The following is a 17,695-nucleotide window of genomic DNA, read 5'->3' as shown; positions in this document are numbered from 1 at the left end:
TATTGTCAAGTGCGGGTAATAGCGAAGCTTCGATTTTTCATTAGGCCACGCGGTGGGTGGTGTCCTTCCTAAGGATTTCATTGAACTGCCCCAACGCCCCGATGTATACGACCTCCAATCCAAGTTGATTGTGATCATATCGACCATCTGTGATTCCTACCGAGGTGTAATCTCATCTTGGCTACATGTCACGAGATAATTGAAGGGGAAAGCTTTCTCCTGTATCTGTCATTAAATTACTCGGTTTTTCCGTTGTTTTCACGCAACTGAAGGGATTTGTCGGTGTTTCGTATGATCAATGAAGTTAACTTGGTCATTGAGATGGATAATAGGGCGGCATTTGCGTGACTGAATGCCGTACGTCTGGGGGTCTCTACGTGCCAAGTAATTTCATGAGCGCACTGCTGGCTATAGCAACCACTTGTGGCGGGGTAACGTGTGAAAACTCCGGTGAAAAACTGGTGCTCAAGAATGACCAAGGTGAATGGATAACGCGGGTGATAAGGATCAGACAGTTGTGAAAGTGGTGGACGAATTTATTTTTTGTCCGCAATTTTCTGCGCTCGAAATTCCGGGCCCTATCTGACGCTGAAAGCGAGAGAACGACTATTAGCCAGTGCTGATGGAACCCGTAATTAGGTGTTGATTACATGCGGCGTATATACACTCGCGAAATGCCGTTATCATTGATCCTTCCATCAAGGCCACGTGCTCCTGATTCGATCAGCCCTTTCGTTTGTGCTCACGTCAACTAGGTTGCTGGAGTAAAGAAATGTCGAATTAATATTGGAGAAGGTAAACAGGCGAGCTCTTCGGAAATGCCGTCTGAGTAAACTGGCCCTTCCTTTTTTTATTTGAAGAGTCAAATCAATGGGTTTACTCGGACTATTTGACAAAGTTAGATGTTAATCGTGATATGTTCAAGGGTTTCTTTTTATAATATTGCAGTGAGAAAAATAATTACTTTTCACTGGGGATCTTTTTCTTGGGAGAATTGTTTCATTTTTTTTATTCAACGTCATATTTTGCGTAATTTTTTCATTATTCAATATAATTTTAATATTTGGAGATGGACGTGGGCCATTTGGGGGAAAAAAATTAATGATTCTCTCAAGAAAATGATTTCTTGAGAAACGTAATGTTTTTTTCATTTTGCGGTCATAATATTGATTTAACCGTTATCTAATACATTTTAATTGACATTTTAAAAATGTAATAGGAAAGAAAAACTAATTATTATTATTTAGATTATTATTTCAGATTATTATTATTGTGGTAATTATTATTTAAATTGAATAAATTTAGATTTAATTCGGAATTTCGAATTAAAGATAATGTTTCTTTGCATATTATTTTTTATTATTATTGAGGCGGTTGAACAGTGTAGTAATCAAAAATAAATCGATAATTTTTAGTACTTGAATGTTTATTGCACTGAGGGAGAATCTGATATCATATGGAGGGAACATACGTTCCCCCACAAGTTTATCTAGTAATACAAGACGTTCATCATTGTAACGGGGACATTGCCATAATATGGGGTTCAAGTCTTCCTCAGGACAAACACACACACATACACACACTCTGGGGACTCGGTAATATGGATTCTAGCCAAGGAAGTAGACAAAACTGTTTGTCGCCACTACAGGCTGGTGGCATATCCCTGAAAATCGAAGCTTTTTTTTCTCTGCGGACAATAATTCAACAGCGAAGCGAATAGTTAAATTTCCCGCTGCTCTTAGCACGAATACCCGGAAAGTTTGTCAATGGGAAATGCGAAGAGGTGAGCGCCGAGCTTCCTGACGAGCCATTACACCCTAGTTCTGGAAACTTGGCTCGGTTTTGAAGTCAAATTAGATAGCGATCGCAGTCGTATCGTATTTCCACACCGTCACACGGTCTCGTCTCATTACGCGGGGTGAGGGGGAGGGGGAGGGCGGCATTATGGGACATTACGCGGAGAATTTCGATCGGTACATTATTCAGTCAGCCGAATAAAAGCTGAGAGCCCAGAAATGGAAACGAGCATCGGGTATTGGTAGAGTCGACTGAAAAATGCAAAATCTGTTGAGTAATTCGGGAGTCGGTGGAGAATCGAAAATCTCAGTTCTAGCTAGACAAGTCACCCTCACTTCCAAGAACTTCTTTTAAAAAAAAGTTTATTACGTTTTTTGTCAGATTAGCCATCGCATTTTTTAAAATAAATAAATACATATATTTATTTATATATTTAAAAAAATAATGTATATACAATTATGGTTATATTTGCCCAGTAATAATTTAGAAAAATATTAATTTGCATTTTCTTTAACTAAATCGTTTTTAAATTAATTGAGGCTGAAATTTATTCAAGAAATGTATTCGTAACATATGCCACATTTCTTCTAAGGATATCCAAGTACTTTGGCTATTTTTTCTCCAGTGAATTCCTTCTCTACTTTTGTAGTCGAACATCAGAGCTTTTATCTGAGCCCCATTTGACCCTAATTTTCCGAATATTTTACGATGAATTTATTATTTAAACTTCGCCCGTCTGAATTTGAATCCCGATATGAAACCGTTGGAAAACATTTTAAAAATCTGAAAAAAATGGAAATTTTACTTTTGGAGGAAGATTAATGAAATAATTAAAAAATTGCAATTTTTGAAAATAATGAACATTTCCTATTTATAAACAATCAATTTTCCACCACAAAAATCATTTATTCACAATCGTAACAAATTCATTCATATTAAAAAATGGGGTTTCCGAAAGTGTAGACAATTTCAATTATTTATTTTCATTTATAAACCACGAATATTAAAAAAAAAAAATTCTGTGCAAAATGTAATTTTGATGCCGCTGAATATTCTAAAAGATACTTGGATATCCTTAAAGTGAATACTTTATGAACTCATCATCTTCAATATTTACTCTATGCCGCTGAATGTTTATTTATGCCAAACAAATTTGCAAGAACGTGCAAAAATTTCCGCGATTTTCTTTCCCCTCCACCAAAAGGGACTTTTGAAATTGCAACACATGGCCACCCAGAAAACTTTGATGTAGAAGTTCAGGGTCTGAGGAATGAGCATGAAGTATTCAACGAATGTAAGTACTAGAATGCGTAATTAGATCGCAGATGGAATTCGATATTCTAAAGTGTTCCGGCTTAATCCCGGCGAGCTCAAGGATTACTCCGCCGTCATATGAAAATTCTTGGGCATACGCGTTGGAATCTCTCCCCATTGAAGATTTTTTCGACCCCAATGAAACTGATAGTCACGCTGGGAGAGAAAAAAAATAAGGAAAAATAGGAAAGAGGGACCACACCCTGTAGAGCCGTTTCTTTGCCTGTCGCTGGGAGGCAGTCCGAGATCGAGGGGCCACAGTGAGATGCGCGAAAAAAAAACTAAAGATTGGGGAAATAAATTCCATCCGGGGATGAGGGCTCGAAGATATCGGGTAAAGACGTTTGATTAATACCAAACGTTTTATTCGTTTTCTCGTAAAATTCGGTGGAGAGGAATAACCGTTTCGGCCCTTCTCATTTTTATTTCTTATCTCTATTTTTATTATGCCATTCGCAATTGGGGGACTGAAAACAGAGCCATCACCGCCCTACGACAACAACCACTATCACGAGGAGTGCCTGAAATGTAACAGCTGTGGCCTCAATCTCACAGGACCCAATCAGAAGAGGGCAAGGCGGTGAGTACTCCGACAATTAGTTGGGATCAGGGCCATTTGTTACCGGATGGCACATGAGACACTCGCGGGCTCTCATTTATTTTCGTGGTATTGAAAATAGAGAGACCCAGGGAAGTTCAATTGTGGACGATGTGGACAATATTTTATAGCAAATCCTAGCGAATGCGCTGGGAAATTCTTTTGGATGTCTATTCAAAATAATACCTTATTTAAAGATTTCAAATGTCTTAAGGATATCTAAGTACTTTGGCTATTTTTTCTCCAGTTTTACCACTGTATTTTTCTTCTCTCTTCACGAGAAAAGTCAACCAAAAAAATTCAGAAAATTCGAGCCGAGGAATTTTCACAGAAAACATCCCAACAGCTTAAGCTGTGCAGAAAAATCGAATCCTATTCATTTTTTCTATAGAATATTTTCCACTGGACATTTCTATTCAATGAACTCCATTTCAAGAACCTAAAAAAATGTCCCGAATTACTTGGCCATCCTCAAGTAGTCGCCTGAAGTTCCTTTATGCCCTAGGTTTAAAAACCAGATACTTTGCGATCTGCATTTTGCGGACGTGGCGCTGATGGAGTGTTCCGATTTTATGCAGCAGTTGCGCAGCTTCAAGCCCCAAAGTTTAGGCTGCGCAGTTGCCCGAAGAAAATCATCAACGACACTGATATTTCCGTTGCCTCCGCAGGCTTGCTCAGGTAACTCCCTCATTAACGAAAACGGCATTGAAATAATTGACTTTTGCATCTAGCCAGATGGTCTCCGAACCCAATGCGAAGCGAGTGAGTCCCCATCGGTTCACTCTAAGTTCGAATACCGAGCCCTGTACGAAAACAGCTTGGTGTTCTACCTTACAGTGACTCGCTGGCGGTCATAATCCTACGAGGCTGTCCCCGGATCAATATTAATCCCGGTACATGTCAAAATTGCGTGATGAATTTGCCTTTGTCCTAAAGTTTCCATTGAGTGATGTCAGGAAAGTTTGTTACTGCAACATATCCCCCGACGACATTTTCCAGATGAGTTTTGCCAGGAGTTTCCCCACAATCTCATACCCACACCTGGCTACTGGATCGAGTGCTCCCGGCAACAGATCACTTCGGATACAATCTGGGACGAGAGCGCGAGCGATCGCGATATCACTGATGCCGAGCAGGAGCAGCAGGAGCTGCAGGACAGGGCCTCCATCAACCGCCAGAGGCAGGAGTTTTGTCTTTTCGAGGAGAATGAGCTGGATGACGACGATGGGCCCAGGAAGAAGACCGTTATCGAGGAGCAGTGGGACAAAAATCAGGGCTTCGAACTTACCTCAGTCGAGCAGGAGACGTACGAGAAGTACTTCTACGGCTCTGAGCACTGGAATTATTTTACGAATGACGAGGATCTGGGCCCCGTTATTCTCAGTATCAAGCAGGAGACTATCAATGGCAGGGATCAGTTCAGAATACTCGTTCGGGCGATCAGTTACACTGTTCACGGGTTGATACCTGCCAGTTGTGTATTCGCTGATCGGTAAGAAGAATATTTTTGGGTATCTTGCATCCCCATCAAAAAATATATAATGTGGGTCAATTCCATTTTTTTTTCATATATTCTTTATCAAAAAATAATAGAATAATATTTTAATTAAAATATTTATAAAATATTATAAATAATCAATAATTAATAATAATAATAATAATTTTTTTAAATATATTTTTCAAAATATAAATTTTTCTGTCTACAGATACATTAGATGATGGGCTTTACAATAAAAAAAAATAGGATGATTTTGTAACGCATGATCTCAAATTGAGATTTTTGAAGTTCTCGAGTTGAGACTTTTAGAATTCCCTTTAAGAATATCTAAGAATCCATTGGATTTAGTAATATTTAGGTTGAAATTTGAAAATTATAAAATTATTTTATAAAATAATTCAATTTTCAATTGGCAATGAATTAAATAATTAAAAGCATGGGATTGTAAATTGATTATTGGGCAAACATTTCTAAATTTCTTAAAAGGAATTTTCGATTAGCCAAATAATCGATCTGATTAACAAAAGGATTCTGAATTTGAAAATTTAATTGGCGATTAATTTAATAATTAAAAATTGGTGAGTACTATTAACTATTGACTTCTTCAAAATTAAACATTCCTTAAAATTCAAATTAATTAAGACCTTTAAAAATCTTATCCTGGGACTAGAAACCTCAAAATAAGCTACATTTTTTTATCTGTATCCACTCCCTTAACCAGTTTCTAACTCCGACGGATTAATTTCCCAGATACAATCGCGAGGAAGTTGTGAAAAGTCTCGGTAAAGAGGTCAACATAAATCCCCCCTTGACCCTCGGCCAACTTCCTGATACACCCGAGGAACTTCTCAAATTAGATCAAGTCTTTATTAAATCCGAGTTGAAAGTCGGCGTTATTTACGTGCGAGAGAACCAGTACTCCGAGGAGGAAATTCTCGATAACAATGATAACACAGCGTTATTCCAAGAATTTTTGCAAATTCTCGGCGATAAGGTGCGTCTTAAGGGCTTTGACAAATACAAGGGCGGCCTCGACACCGTCCACGACCTCACCGGTCTGTACTCAGTCTACACCAATTGGCGTGGCATTGAGATCATGTTCCACGTGTCCACAATGCTGCCGTACGAAAAACACGATCCCCAGAAATTGCAGCGCAAACGTCACATTGGGAATGACATTGTTTGCGTGGTGTTCCTGGAGGCTGACAACACACATTTCAGTCCAGCCTGTATAAAGTCCCATTTTTTACACACATTCATTCTTGTGAGGGTCAGTCCGAGGATCAAGCGTAAGGTCACGAGGTACGAGGTCTCGGTTGTCACGAGGGATGAAGTGGGGGCGTACAAGCCCTACCTCTGGGAGCAGAGTATATTCGAGAAAGGGCCCATGTTTCGAGAGTGGATGCTCACGAAAATCGTGAATGGCGAGCGCGCGAGTTACTCAGCCCCGAAATTCGCGAGAATGCAGGAGAGGACGAGGAGTCAGATGCTGGAGGACATTGTGGCCAATCTAGCGAATCACGCGGAGACGGGACAGATTCCTAAACCCTACAGGCGGGGGTCGTGGAGGCCCATTGGGCACATGCGACCATCGTCGCCACTTCTGGATTCTGTTCGGGATCAGTTCGAGGATTATGATCAGCTCGCGAAAGACTTCACGAGGGTGTTTCTTAATAATGCTGCTAATATCGAACTCAATGCCAATTTGTTTGATGTGGCTTTTCTGGTTCCCGGACAGCAGAAGCAGAAGGTCAGGTTCATCGGGGTGAGGGCCATTCTCGGGGTTCGAAGCAGGTGAGTTCGAGGGTATTTTATTCATTCATTTATTTAGGCGTTTATTCGTCCCGGAAAATACTTTACTTCAACGATTTCAAGTCTCTTATTTTAAAATGCGATTTATCAATTATCGTTCACTGATAAAAAAAAAAATAAAAAATAAAATTTTGTGACAAAATTTTTGTTTCTTTTATTTTGTACCGGAATATTCATCTGTAACTGTCTTATTTTAAAATACGATTTATCAATTATCTTTCATTGGTAGAAAAAATAAAAATAAAAAAAATTGGGAAATTTTTTTTCTTTTATCTTGTACTGGAATATTCATCTGTAACTCCTTCGTAGAGTCTTCCAAGAAATGCTGTACGGCATTCAAACAGGATTCGGAAGTCCCCAAGTACCGGTGGCCGAATTACTAGCGCGACCAGTGCCGACACTGCTCAGCCCCCAAAAACCCAAGAGCTCGAATTTCCTTCAAGTACCGGACATCGAGAGTCCAAGGTACGTTGACAGATAATTTCCTCGTTTTCACCGTCCTCCGAAGAAATATGTGATGAAAAAAAATGCTCGATTCGATTCATGAAAGGCTACACTAAAATTGTGAATGTGAGACGATAAAAAGGATGGTGAGATTCGAAGATGATAGTTGGTATTAATAAATATCTTAATGTTGTATTTTGTTGTTTTATGGCACATCCATCTCTATATCCTTCTTCCCGAACGCACCGCATGCTTGAAAAAATTGTAAAACAAGTGGACAGTGGCATTTTTTTATAAATGCGTTAAAAATTGAATATTTTTGAGAACAATTTTTTCTTTTTGACTTCTAAATGTTGTGAAATAATATACAATAAGAGAACAAAGCATTGGGGATTGGAATTATTACATTCCGATCGTGGAAAAAATATCTGAAAGATGAGTGAGCTCTCCTGATCCTTTCAATTGCCCGTGAAATGTCTCAAATAAGATCGGAGACATTAGCGTTTCCCATACCCTGAAGTGCCGACTTACCGTTTCTGTGAGATACTGGCTCTGACTTGTTTAGGCCCAAAAGTGTGCCATCATCGCCAATGGTGAAACGAGCCTTCTCGCGATTGGGTACTATCACAGCTGGCTGGGGCAGGAGTATCAGGAAGCACAGCAATACTCTGCAGATTGAGGATCGAAAGCGGTGGACGAGCTCCCAGGATTGCAGTAGTAAGGATTTTCCGCCAAACTATAAGCCTAGTGGGAGCAGTCAACAATCCAAGTGGACTTAGCTCCTCATCCAGTTTCCCCCGCCCCGATTTACCCTGAATTTTTTTTTTCAGATAAAGAGATGAAAGATAAGGACAAACCAGGAGCTTCCCTAGCCGTTCCCCGACTGAGCGTTTGTGCAGACGCTCAGAAGGTGGATCGAGCGAAATTGGCGCAAACTGAGGTAAAAACAAGTCCATTTTTTTAATGGACAAATAAATAAAACGAAACAAAATCCACCCCAATTTTTATGAAGACCTTTAATTGAATTGAAAGCATTTTATTATACCCTGAGATACAAAATCTCCTAATGGCCACATCTTGTTTACAGTAATTTGTTCTTACTTAAAATCAAAGACAATTTATGTTGAAAAACATAATAAAAAGTCACGATCTAAGATCTGCAATTAGTTTAAAACAATCAATATCCCCAGACCTCTATTAATAAACTACCTGATTCCCAGTTTCTAAATTGTTATTTTGAAAAAGAATCGATAATTCAATAATTCTTTTAATCACACATTCGTGTTTCACATTAGGAATCGCAATCATGAAAAATGGAAATTGTCTAGTATTTTGTGCGAAGATTGTCCTGTAATTTCAAAGTAAATGATGCAACGATGCTCGTCATTTTGCAGTTCGACATAATAGAATTCGACCCAGAGACGTTCGGGATTCTCCTGGACTACCTCCACACAGGCTCCTGTCCCCTCACCTGCAGCAACATCCCAGGCCTGATATGTGCAGCCGAACACTACGACCTACCCGATCTCCTGCAGGCCTGCTTCCACCACGCCAAGCAATTCCTCAGAATCGAGATAGTCTGCATAATGCTGTGTGCGCTGGAAAACTACTACTGGCGTTACACATCAGCCTCCGAACTCGTGAACATGATCCTGGCGTTCGTGGAGACCCGGGCCTATCAGCTATTCCACAATCCTGGCTTTCTAACTCTGAGTGAGTCCATGGTACAGACGATCATGTGTCGTGGCCTCGAAGTTGTTGAGATTGAGAAATTCGAGGCGATGCTCAACTGGGCGAAGAACAAAATTAAAGTAAAAACGAATAATAAAAGTGATGCTAAGCATGAATTCAAGTGTATCATGGAGAGATTGAGCAAAGATTTGAAACTCTATCGAATAACTCCCCACGAACTGATCAGAATTGTTCTGCCGACGAGAGCTATTAAAAACGAGAGGATCTTAGAGACTTTAGTTTTCCAAGCGAATTCGGGAATGTATCGAAATTCCGATTCATTTTTGGAGGACTTTCAGAAGAACGTGGATAATCAGGACAGTTTCGACTGGGGTTTATGAACATCGCTGGTTAAAAAATGTCTATTTTTCTTGGCTCACGTTTCAACGTTATTTTTACAAAAAATCGCAGTCGAGGGCTTCTGCCGAAAGATCTGTAGAAAATTATACAATAATGTTTCTTGGTGCGTATGCATTAAAGATGACAGATGAATACGGAAGTGTTTGATGGAGAATATGGTGTATGTTAATTGCTGCTGGCAGTCCAATTTGGTATCGTTGTGTTACCACCAACTGCTTATTTTGTACGTTGTTTTATGGGCAGGACCCGATATCCCAACACCTCATCATAAACTATAATGAAATATTGAGAATTTTGAGAATATATGGTGGCAGTTATGTTTTATGCTAGGGTTGTGAGATAATCAAACGAGAATGGCAGCACAATTCGAGGTGATTATAATTCGATTGATAAGATAAATTATGTAATTGTAGGTGTTTGTGGGAAGAACGTATTTGCGTGAGTTGATAAGGCTCAATGTACCTCAATGATGGAGCGATGATTGACTAGAAAGTAAGGCAAAGTGAATTTTCTTTTGAGTGGTCTCTGTCCGGGCTGAATTTCTCCGCAAAAATTTTTTTATTCAATTTTTTTGTCATGTTTTTTCTAGGAAGACGAGGATTTTTTATTTTAGGAAGTAATATTACTGTGGAATTGTTTCTTTATTTTACAGGTTTTATTTATATTCTTGCGAAAGACAAGATCACCGGAAGGCTTTATTGACGGAAGTTCAATTTGACAAAAGTTGAATTAACGAAATGTTCATTTTTCCAAAGTTGATTTGACCAGGTTTTTTTGACGAATATTAATATAAATTAATATGAATTGGAGTTCCGGTTATTTCGATGAATCAATGAATTTTAAAAGCATTATTTATTAATTTTTTTATTATTTGTTGAGGAGTTTAGCCGTAGAACCGAGTGGCCAGTCTATTCATTTTTTTAAGCGTAATGAACTGACGTCATTCAGGAAATGAATTCGCGTCCGCAAAAATGTCGTATTTGGACATTTCATTTGTGGAGAAAATTGATCTTCTGCCGTGGAAACTCCCGAGTCTGACCACTGGTTCAAGTTTCACGAGAATCAAAATTCAATGGTTTTGAAAAAATTGTGAAACGCAGGAACAGATCACCATATGGTGATCAGATATAAAGAATCATATTTTGTATCTCACCATCTTGGGAAGACGTACGAAAAAATTCATAGAAGAACTCAGCGAATTCGACGGATAATTCTGGTGAACTTTTTACACTGCGAAAAATTTTTGGCTGAAATTTTCGGTACATTTTTTGGAAATTTTTATCGTGTTTGAGTTCCACGGAAATTTCGAGGAATTTCATGAAAAAATCAATGCGAATTGTAAATGTCAGTTCAATTATTTCCTGAAAATCGATAGAAATCCGTAAAATTCCGGTGTAGTAAATATTTGGCCGATTCTATTGAAATGTTCAATAAAAAATATTCCATAGCAAAAGTCATTAGAATTAGATTTTTCAAATTAACATTTATTCTGTTTAGATATTTTTTGTAGAATTTTTCGGCTCAAATTTTCTTTTTTTTTTCATTGAGAAAATCAAACAAAAAAATTTGGAAACTTCATGTCATGAAATTTTTATAGAAAAAGTCGTCTAGAAGAAAGAAAATTCATTGATTTTTTCTATGAAATCTCTTTTATCGGACATTTTTCATCAAATTTCTTCACTAGAAGTTAAATAGAAATCCAATCGAATTTTCTATCGAATGCGCTAGATTTTTCTCTGAAATTTTTTCGTGCAACAATGCCGGCAAGACATCTCTTTTTGACTTTTCGCTGGAACACAATAGGATTCTTCCACGCGTGTGGGGAACAAAAAATACAAAAGGAATGACAATTTGCCGATAATGACAATCTGTATTATAGAAATTCCCTATTCTAATAACGTTAAAAATTTAAGGCTTCCTGAATTGAAGATAAAATCATAGATATATTATATGAATTCATAAACAACAATGTTGCTATTAATTGATGAACATACTATTGAGAGTATATAACGAGAAAAATAATAAAACAAGTGTTAATAATGAGTGTGAGATAAAAGAAAATAACGTTGTTTAATGTCTATTCTGTTTTCTATCGTAGATTTTGTATCTCTAATACTCTAAGACAGAGATTCTAATATAGAATGTTTGAAAATCGATGAGCGAGGGCTGTACAACTTGGCAGATCAACTCCACCCCATTTGTGTTTGATTATTGAACAAAAATGGTTGATAAAAATTTCGGAATGTAACATGAATTCTACAAAATCGAGGTATATTTTTCAACGTTCAGTATGCTATAAATACCAGACATATCATTCGTAAAGAAAAATTATTTGTATTGAGAAATTGACATCTGTACATATTAGTGTAGCCCAAGCAAACAAGATTTGATGAAGTTCGATGTACCATAGTATTCTCTAAGATCCATTTGAATTATCAAAATGAATTGAAAAATATGGGCGGTTCACGAGAGAATTCCTCATCTAGATTTCTACGGTTCTAGGGCACCTGTTCCCCGAAAAATTGATCTCCGAAACAATGTTCTCCGCGTTTTCTATACTTTATTTTTATTTTTCTTCTATACTTGATTTTGCAATTCGTTCGCGGAAAATCGCTCCTCAAAAAATTATTCCCCATATTGATGAGCATCTGAAAAGCGTTGTTTTCAAATGCGGAAAAACCATAATTTTCCGAGGAACAAGTCTCCGGTAATTTCTACCATTCATCAGTCACCTCTCAACAGACCTCAGAGTTGTTTTTAAAACGTCCACAAGGAAAATGTGTTGAATTGTAATAAGTTCGCCATCAATATTACGTGTTGTATAGCCAAATCATATTCGCAACCTTTGCAGTTACGGATGAAAAAAAAACTGCAAAACACTGGTTAACGTAATTATGTCTATTTAAGGGGAACGATATTCATCGCTCGATAATATCTGCTGAATGGTAATCAGAGGGAAAATATACGATATAAAATGCGTCGTTAGATAACGGATGATATAATTATGATGTATGAGTCGCATCGATTATTGGAGACTCCACTTTTCTACGTGTGGAAATATATTAATTTGACGCTGTCACTTCATCGTTCTATTTCTATTGGGAAGCAGATGGGCGGAGGGGGCAAACCGGGCACTCGTGAATTTTTTCAAAATCTCAAAGACTCGTTGAATTTTTGAGGCAATGGAATCATTTTTACCCCTAGATCGCACTCAATTGATCGATTCCTTTCTGAATTATGGAAACAAAGAGCACCCGTTTTGCCCCGCTCTCGCCAACAGCGACATATTTTCTCACCGAGAAAAAATTCCCGCAAATAAAAATTTCACGCGAAAAAAATTGAAATTTTGGAATTCAGAACTGATGGAATTATTGACGATTTTTTTCTCGATGAAAAATAGTCTCAGGGTCCCTCTGAGCGAAGGCCTCTTGATCGAACCCAGATCATCATCATCATCATTGTTGTTGTTGTTATTGTTGTTAACACTTCGTCCAGTCGGTCATCACCATGTCCGATTCGAGAGTGTCTCGATTGAAATAAAAAAAAATGATGCGTTCCATTTCTAAATTGAGACAATGATTAAGGAAAAATGATAAAATAATACAAACGGTTCGATGTTATCCCGACTCTGTGTATAAATGATATATGAATATTATTGTAATATGGATTATTCTTCGGTAGATAGACAATCGCTGATGTTCAATTCGTTGAATTATATTTCATGGTATCGATTAATCAAAAATTCGAGTCGTGTCATTGCTATTGCAATCGTCATTTCTGTACATTCATTATTTTATTTGAATGGTCGGTGAAGAATACTCGTTTAATTTTGCGCTCATCAGAGAGAGTATGAAGAAGGACAAGACGAAGTTTAGGAGGTAATTTGCGGCTTCGTTGCTCGATGAATAAAAATTAAAACGTAATGAATCATGAGTAAGTGAAGTATTATTACGTGCTGCTACTGTGATGTTATCGTTGTGTGTACCTGAATCAATCAGGCATACCTTCTCATTTAATTTATTTCATTGAATTTCCTCCTGCAGCTAGTTATCATGTAATAGAGCAGAGTAAGCAATAATTTTGTGTGAAAGATTGTCTATGAAACTCGAAATCATCTGAAAATAGATATCAAACTTTGAATAAAATGAATTTATCACTGAAAAATATATTTGAATTTTCTTTCTGAAAAAAAACATGGGCGATATCTCGAACGGATGGAGAAAGTAAGGTTTTCATGAGGGCAATCGTCTTGCGTCGAATTTTCATGAAGTCCGCCTAGCAAACAAAAGAGAATTGAATGCCATTCTATGAAACATGAGTAAACTGGAATATGGAATGATTCTACTTTCTTAATAATGCGTTTACTAAGGTTTTCTTCGAACACAGTTGATTAGAATTAATAGCTAGAATTATGAGATTACCTCACATTTTTGACGTTAAGGATAGGAGAATCTGAATGCAATATAGTGAAAATGATGATCGATTTTTTAACTTTGAACAAATAATATTAATATCCAAATACAAAATCTCTCATATGAATAAAAAGAAGCTGTGACTCAATATTCCAAATGAAGTTTTAATTTTTAATTTGGTGCTGAAAACACGAGATGACAATATTCTGAGCACGAAATTATATTGATGAGATGAAGAACAGATTAATTGAATTACCGTGTGAACTAACTAAAAATTGATAACAGTGTGGGCACGCACTTTTACCAGAGTATCAACAAACATTGAATTCCAGAAATTCACACTCAAGTGTGTTCTAGAAGGAATTGAATTGTAATTATGATTAAAATCTTGTTCAGTGAGCACAGAAATTATAACATGAGCAAATCATTTATTGTAATATGAAAATTTAACATCTGATGAATTGAGGACCATGATTTTCATCGGTCGTATTGCTTTTTGCAATGAGAATGATTATAAACAATTAATTAAAGTGGTGGATGGAAAAAAATCCCCAAACATTCATTATAAAATCACATTTATTTACAATTTTTCTATTTCTTTTATCGTCAATTTCTTTCATTCTTTTAAACTTTAGTTTGTACAAATTATTGATGATGGTGAGAATCTTACAAGTTATGTGTAACTGAAGGAAAGAATGATTTTGTTGGTGTGAATAAACTGGATGATTTCACACACACGACCCAACTCCCGAGGAACAGTAGTTAGTGCCAGACTAGCCGGATTTTAATATAAAATTGATGGTGTCCATCAAATCGGTTGCATTACCGAGAAAATGTTCCTCCGTTAACTCTCTTTACACGTACATTATCACCACCCAATATTTGTCTCAATCACTTGTATTTTTATGGTCTGTACCACTATTTGTTTCACCACTTGGCTCTGACACTCCAGTCTTTTGGGGTCCAATGCAGACACTTTGGGTCTATTCTTATTGATCGCTTTTCCATCGCAGCTGAATGCTGTTCAATGATATCCCTGGAAGGAGACAATTTTTTGTTAATTAAACTGCTTGACAAAAATAATTTTTGGGAGTTGAAATAATTTTTTTGAATATGGCAATTCTTAATTTGAGAACGTCTCCTTGAAATTCTCAAATGAATTAATCGCATTGAATTTTTATCCATGGACTCACCTATTTAACGTCACAATATACTGCCCCTTATAATAATTGATGAGATTTAAGTTCTGCAACGTTGATATAACGTCTTCCTTCTTGATGGACGTAAGCTCGCAAATTTCGTTAATGGTAATCTGTGCCTTTTCATTCTCCACCAGAGGCTTGACGTTCAGTAAAATATCCAATATGGTGTGGGCCCAGTAGCTCCTGTAAGACAACAGCCCCAAATCGGAGAGTGGTTTCTCTGGCGATCCAGTCTTCCCCTCGAACTTGGAGAGTTCATACGAGAACTCAATCAACAATTTCCCATACCCCTTCCTCTGATAGGGTGGCAGTGTGAGAATACAAGCGACGTTGTAGTCCTCAGTGGATTCTTTCTCCTTCGAGAAATAGCCCACGATGTGAAAGCCCCGTGAATCAAAATCAGTCATGACGTAGAATAAAAATGGATCAGTGTCGTAATACAGTGTCTTGTGGTCCAGAAATAGTTTAGCAAGGAGACAAAGATTCTGGGCATAATTTTTGTTCTTCCTCCCGTCAATTTCGAAGAACGAAATTGAGCCCTTTCGGTATATCTCGTTGCCAGGGGGATGCCTCAGATTGCATTTCACTAAATGTCGCTCCAGGCATTTTCTACTCTTTCTGTACTTGAGGCAAAATTCACAGATGTATATGCATGGCAAGTTGACCATCTCCTGTGGGTACGGACTGAAATACCAGGGCTTTATCCTGTGCCTGCCGAGCTCGATGAGCTCTATATTCTTCATTCTCGTGACGACATCGTCGTGATGGTGGGCCACGAGGGAGCCTGTGGGTCTGGGACCAGTGGTTGGTTGACCTGCCACTGGCGGAGGTGGAGGTGGCGGTGGGGCTGGCGCCTCCTGGGAGTCTTCGTTCTCAAGAAATGTCCCTTTTCTCTTTCTGGATAATTTCTTCTGTTGGAGCTGTATCGCTGCTTGCACTGCTGCTGAACCGTTGACTGGCTCACTGTTGATGACTGCCGGGCTTGGGGGCCTGCTTGGCACTTGCTTCTTTGGGGTCGCTGCTCCTGTGCCTGGCGCCAGCCCGTCTTTCCTGGGGTACTGCACCTTTCGGGTGTCCAGGCAGTCCTCCGTTACCCAGCCATCCAGCCGTTTGTTGACTGGAATTTGTCGGATTTGTTTAGAGGATTTTTTTGGGTAAAAATATATAAGGGCCAGTGGGGAAAAATAGACACATGAGTTTTTTTAAAATCCCCTTGAGTATATGAGATGACTAGTAAATTTTTGCTTTCGAATGAAAGAACTGAAATCGTTAAAATTTAAGTTTTGGATTTTTTGGGTTATATCGATTTATTATGAGACTTTTTCATTAATTGCTTGCTGATAAATCAATGGAATTGAATCATTTTTGTTAAAATTTAGGTATTAACAAAATTTAGAATTTTTCGTAAATTGCTCTGAAGGTGAATTTTCTGATAGTTTCTTCAAATATGATGTTTCAGATTCATTCCATAATATAGAGAGCATCATTCTACCATTCGATTTATAAAATAATTTCGGAAATTATTCTCATAGCATTCAAAAGTTTGTCGATTTTCCTCCTTGAGTTTATTGCACAACTGCAGTCTTCCCCCAGCATAATTTACAAGTTTAATGTTTTATTGAGGGGTCATACTCACAATCGACGAAATGAACGTAGTAGAATTTCGCGCCCCTCATCTCCTTCAAGCTTATTATCTCGGCCAGTGCTGCAATTTCAAAAAATGAAGCCAATTAACTTCCAGATAGATTAATAGAAAAAACAATTTATCATTCATCATGGGAAATTTCTGAATTCAGAGGTTTAGGTGAAATACAGGGTATTTTTTTCAACAAGTGACATGCGTGACATAACCTCAAATGTCGAAAAATAGGCAGAAGTTTCAGGCCAATTCACAACAGTTCTTTAAACAATATTTTGCTATATGAAATATAAATTCATTTACAGTTCAATTAACGAGTGAGTTTTAAAAATAATTGATTGAAAATTTGATATTTTGAATAACTGTCACAGAGCAAACACAATCAATTCACTGTACTCGACTCAACGAGTTGATTAATGTGTTTTTAATTCTGTCGATTGCCTGAAATTACTCGAAAAATGAGTGGATTTATCGTAAAAATACTCACGCCAGTCGTCGGTGCTGTGCATTCGTACCGGCAAGCGACATCCTTCCACCAATGAATTCTGAAACAATAAGTGAGGTTATAAATTTGTATTTTCGTAAATTTCGCTCACCGAATGGCTCTCGCCCACATCTCGTCGTTTCCTGAATGATGGAAACATATTTACGTACCACAGAATCGCATATTGTCTCGCGTTCGTCGTGCTCCTCAATCATTTCAGTCAATAATTATCGCAATGAACCGACTCCAAACACGAGATTGTTTTGAAGCGCCCGAAGCACTGACTACGGCGCCATCGGACATCAACTAAATTTAAAAGGCCTCGCTTGGGTCGATTTCTCCTTCTCGACTGTGGGACAATCGATACACTTGACTCGATTGGGATTAACTGCTGGGGGGGGGGG

At 37.8% G+C, this 17,695-nt stretch overlaps 2 protein-coding genes across 2 annotated transcripts in view; one reads left to right on the top strand and one right to left on the bottom strand.

Annotated features, from left to right (window-relative positions):
* The window catches only part of LOC107036846, a 33,159-nt gene extending 21,929 nt beyond the window's left edge, over nt 1–11,230 (top strand). Inside the window, exons 9-17 of the mRNA XM_029126010.1 lie at nt 3,589–3,691; nt 4,215–4,387; nt 4,709–4,869; nt 4,921–5,201; nt 5,958–7,001; nt 7,329–7,484; nt 8,029–8,180; nt 8,294–8,403; nt 8,858–11,230. Of these exons, the coding sequence (XP_028981843.1) occupies nt 3,589–3,691; nt 4,215–4,387; nt 4,709–4,869; nt 4,921–5,201; nt 5,958–7,001; nt 7,329–7,484; nt 8,029–8,180; nt 8,294–8,403; nt 8,858–9,535 (2,858 nt within the window). The 3' untranslated portion in view covers nt 9,536–11,230. The remainder of the gene's footprint in view (nt 1–3,588; nt 3,692–4,214; nt 4,388–4,708; nt 4,870–4,920; nt 5,202–5,957; nt 7,002–7,328; nt 7,485–8,028; nt 8,181–8,293; nt 8,404–8,857) is intronic.
* A 3,341-nt stretch (nt 11,231–14,571) lies between these two features.
* LOC107036745 (histone acetyltransferase Tip60) lies at nt 14,572–17,558 on the bottom strand. Its single transcript, XM_015254889.1, has 5 exons — nt 17,462–17,558; nt 17,295–17,352; nt 16,805–16,873; nt 15,160–16,285; nt 14,572–15,002 (listed from the first exon to the last, which is right to left on the bottom strand). Exons 1-5 carry the CDS (start codon nt 17,504–17,506, stop codon nt 14,894–14,896), a joined length of 1,407 nt encoding a protein of 468 aa, XP_015110375.1. The 5' UTR covers nt 17,507–17,558; the 3' UTR covers nt 14,572–14,893.
* Between the last annotated feature and the right edge of the window lie 137 nt (nt 17,559–17,695).

Source organism: Diachasma alloeum, unplaced genomic scaffold (assembly GCF_001412515.2).
Source record: "Diachasma alloeum isolate Michigan unplaced genomic scaffold, Dall2.0 Dall_scaffold_00211, whole genome shotgun sequence".
In the NCBI taxonomy this organism is placed as follows: Eukaryota; Metazoa; Arthropoda; class Insecta; order Hymenoptera; family Braconidae; genus Diachasma; species Diachasma alloeum.
This window is presented reverse-complemented; position numbering and strand designations above follow the sequence as displayed.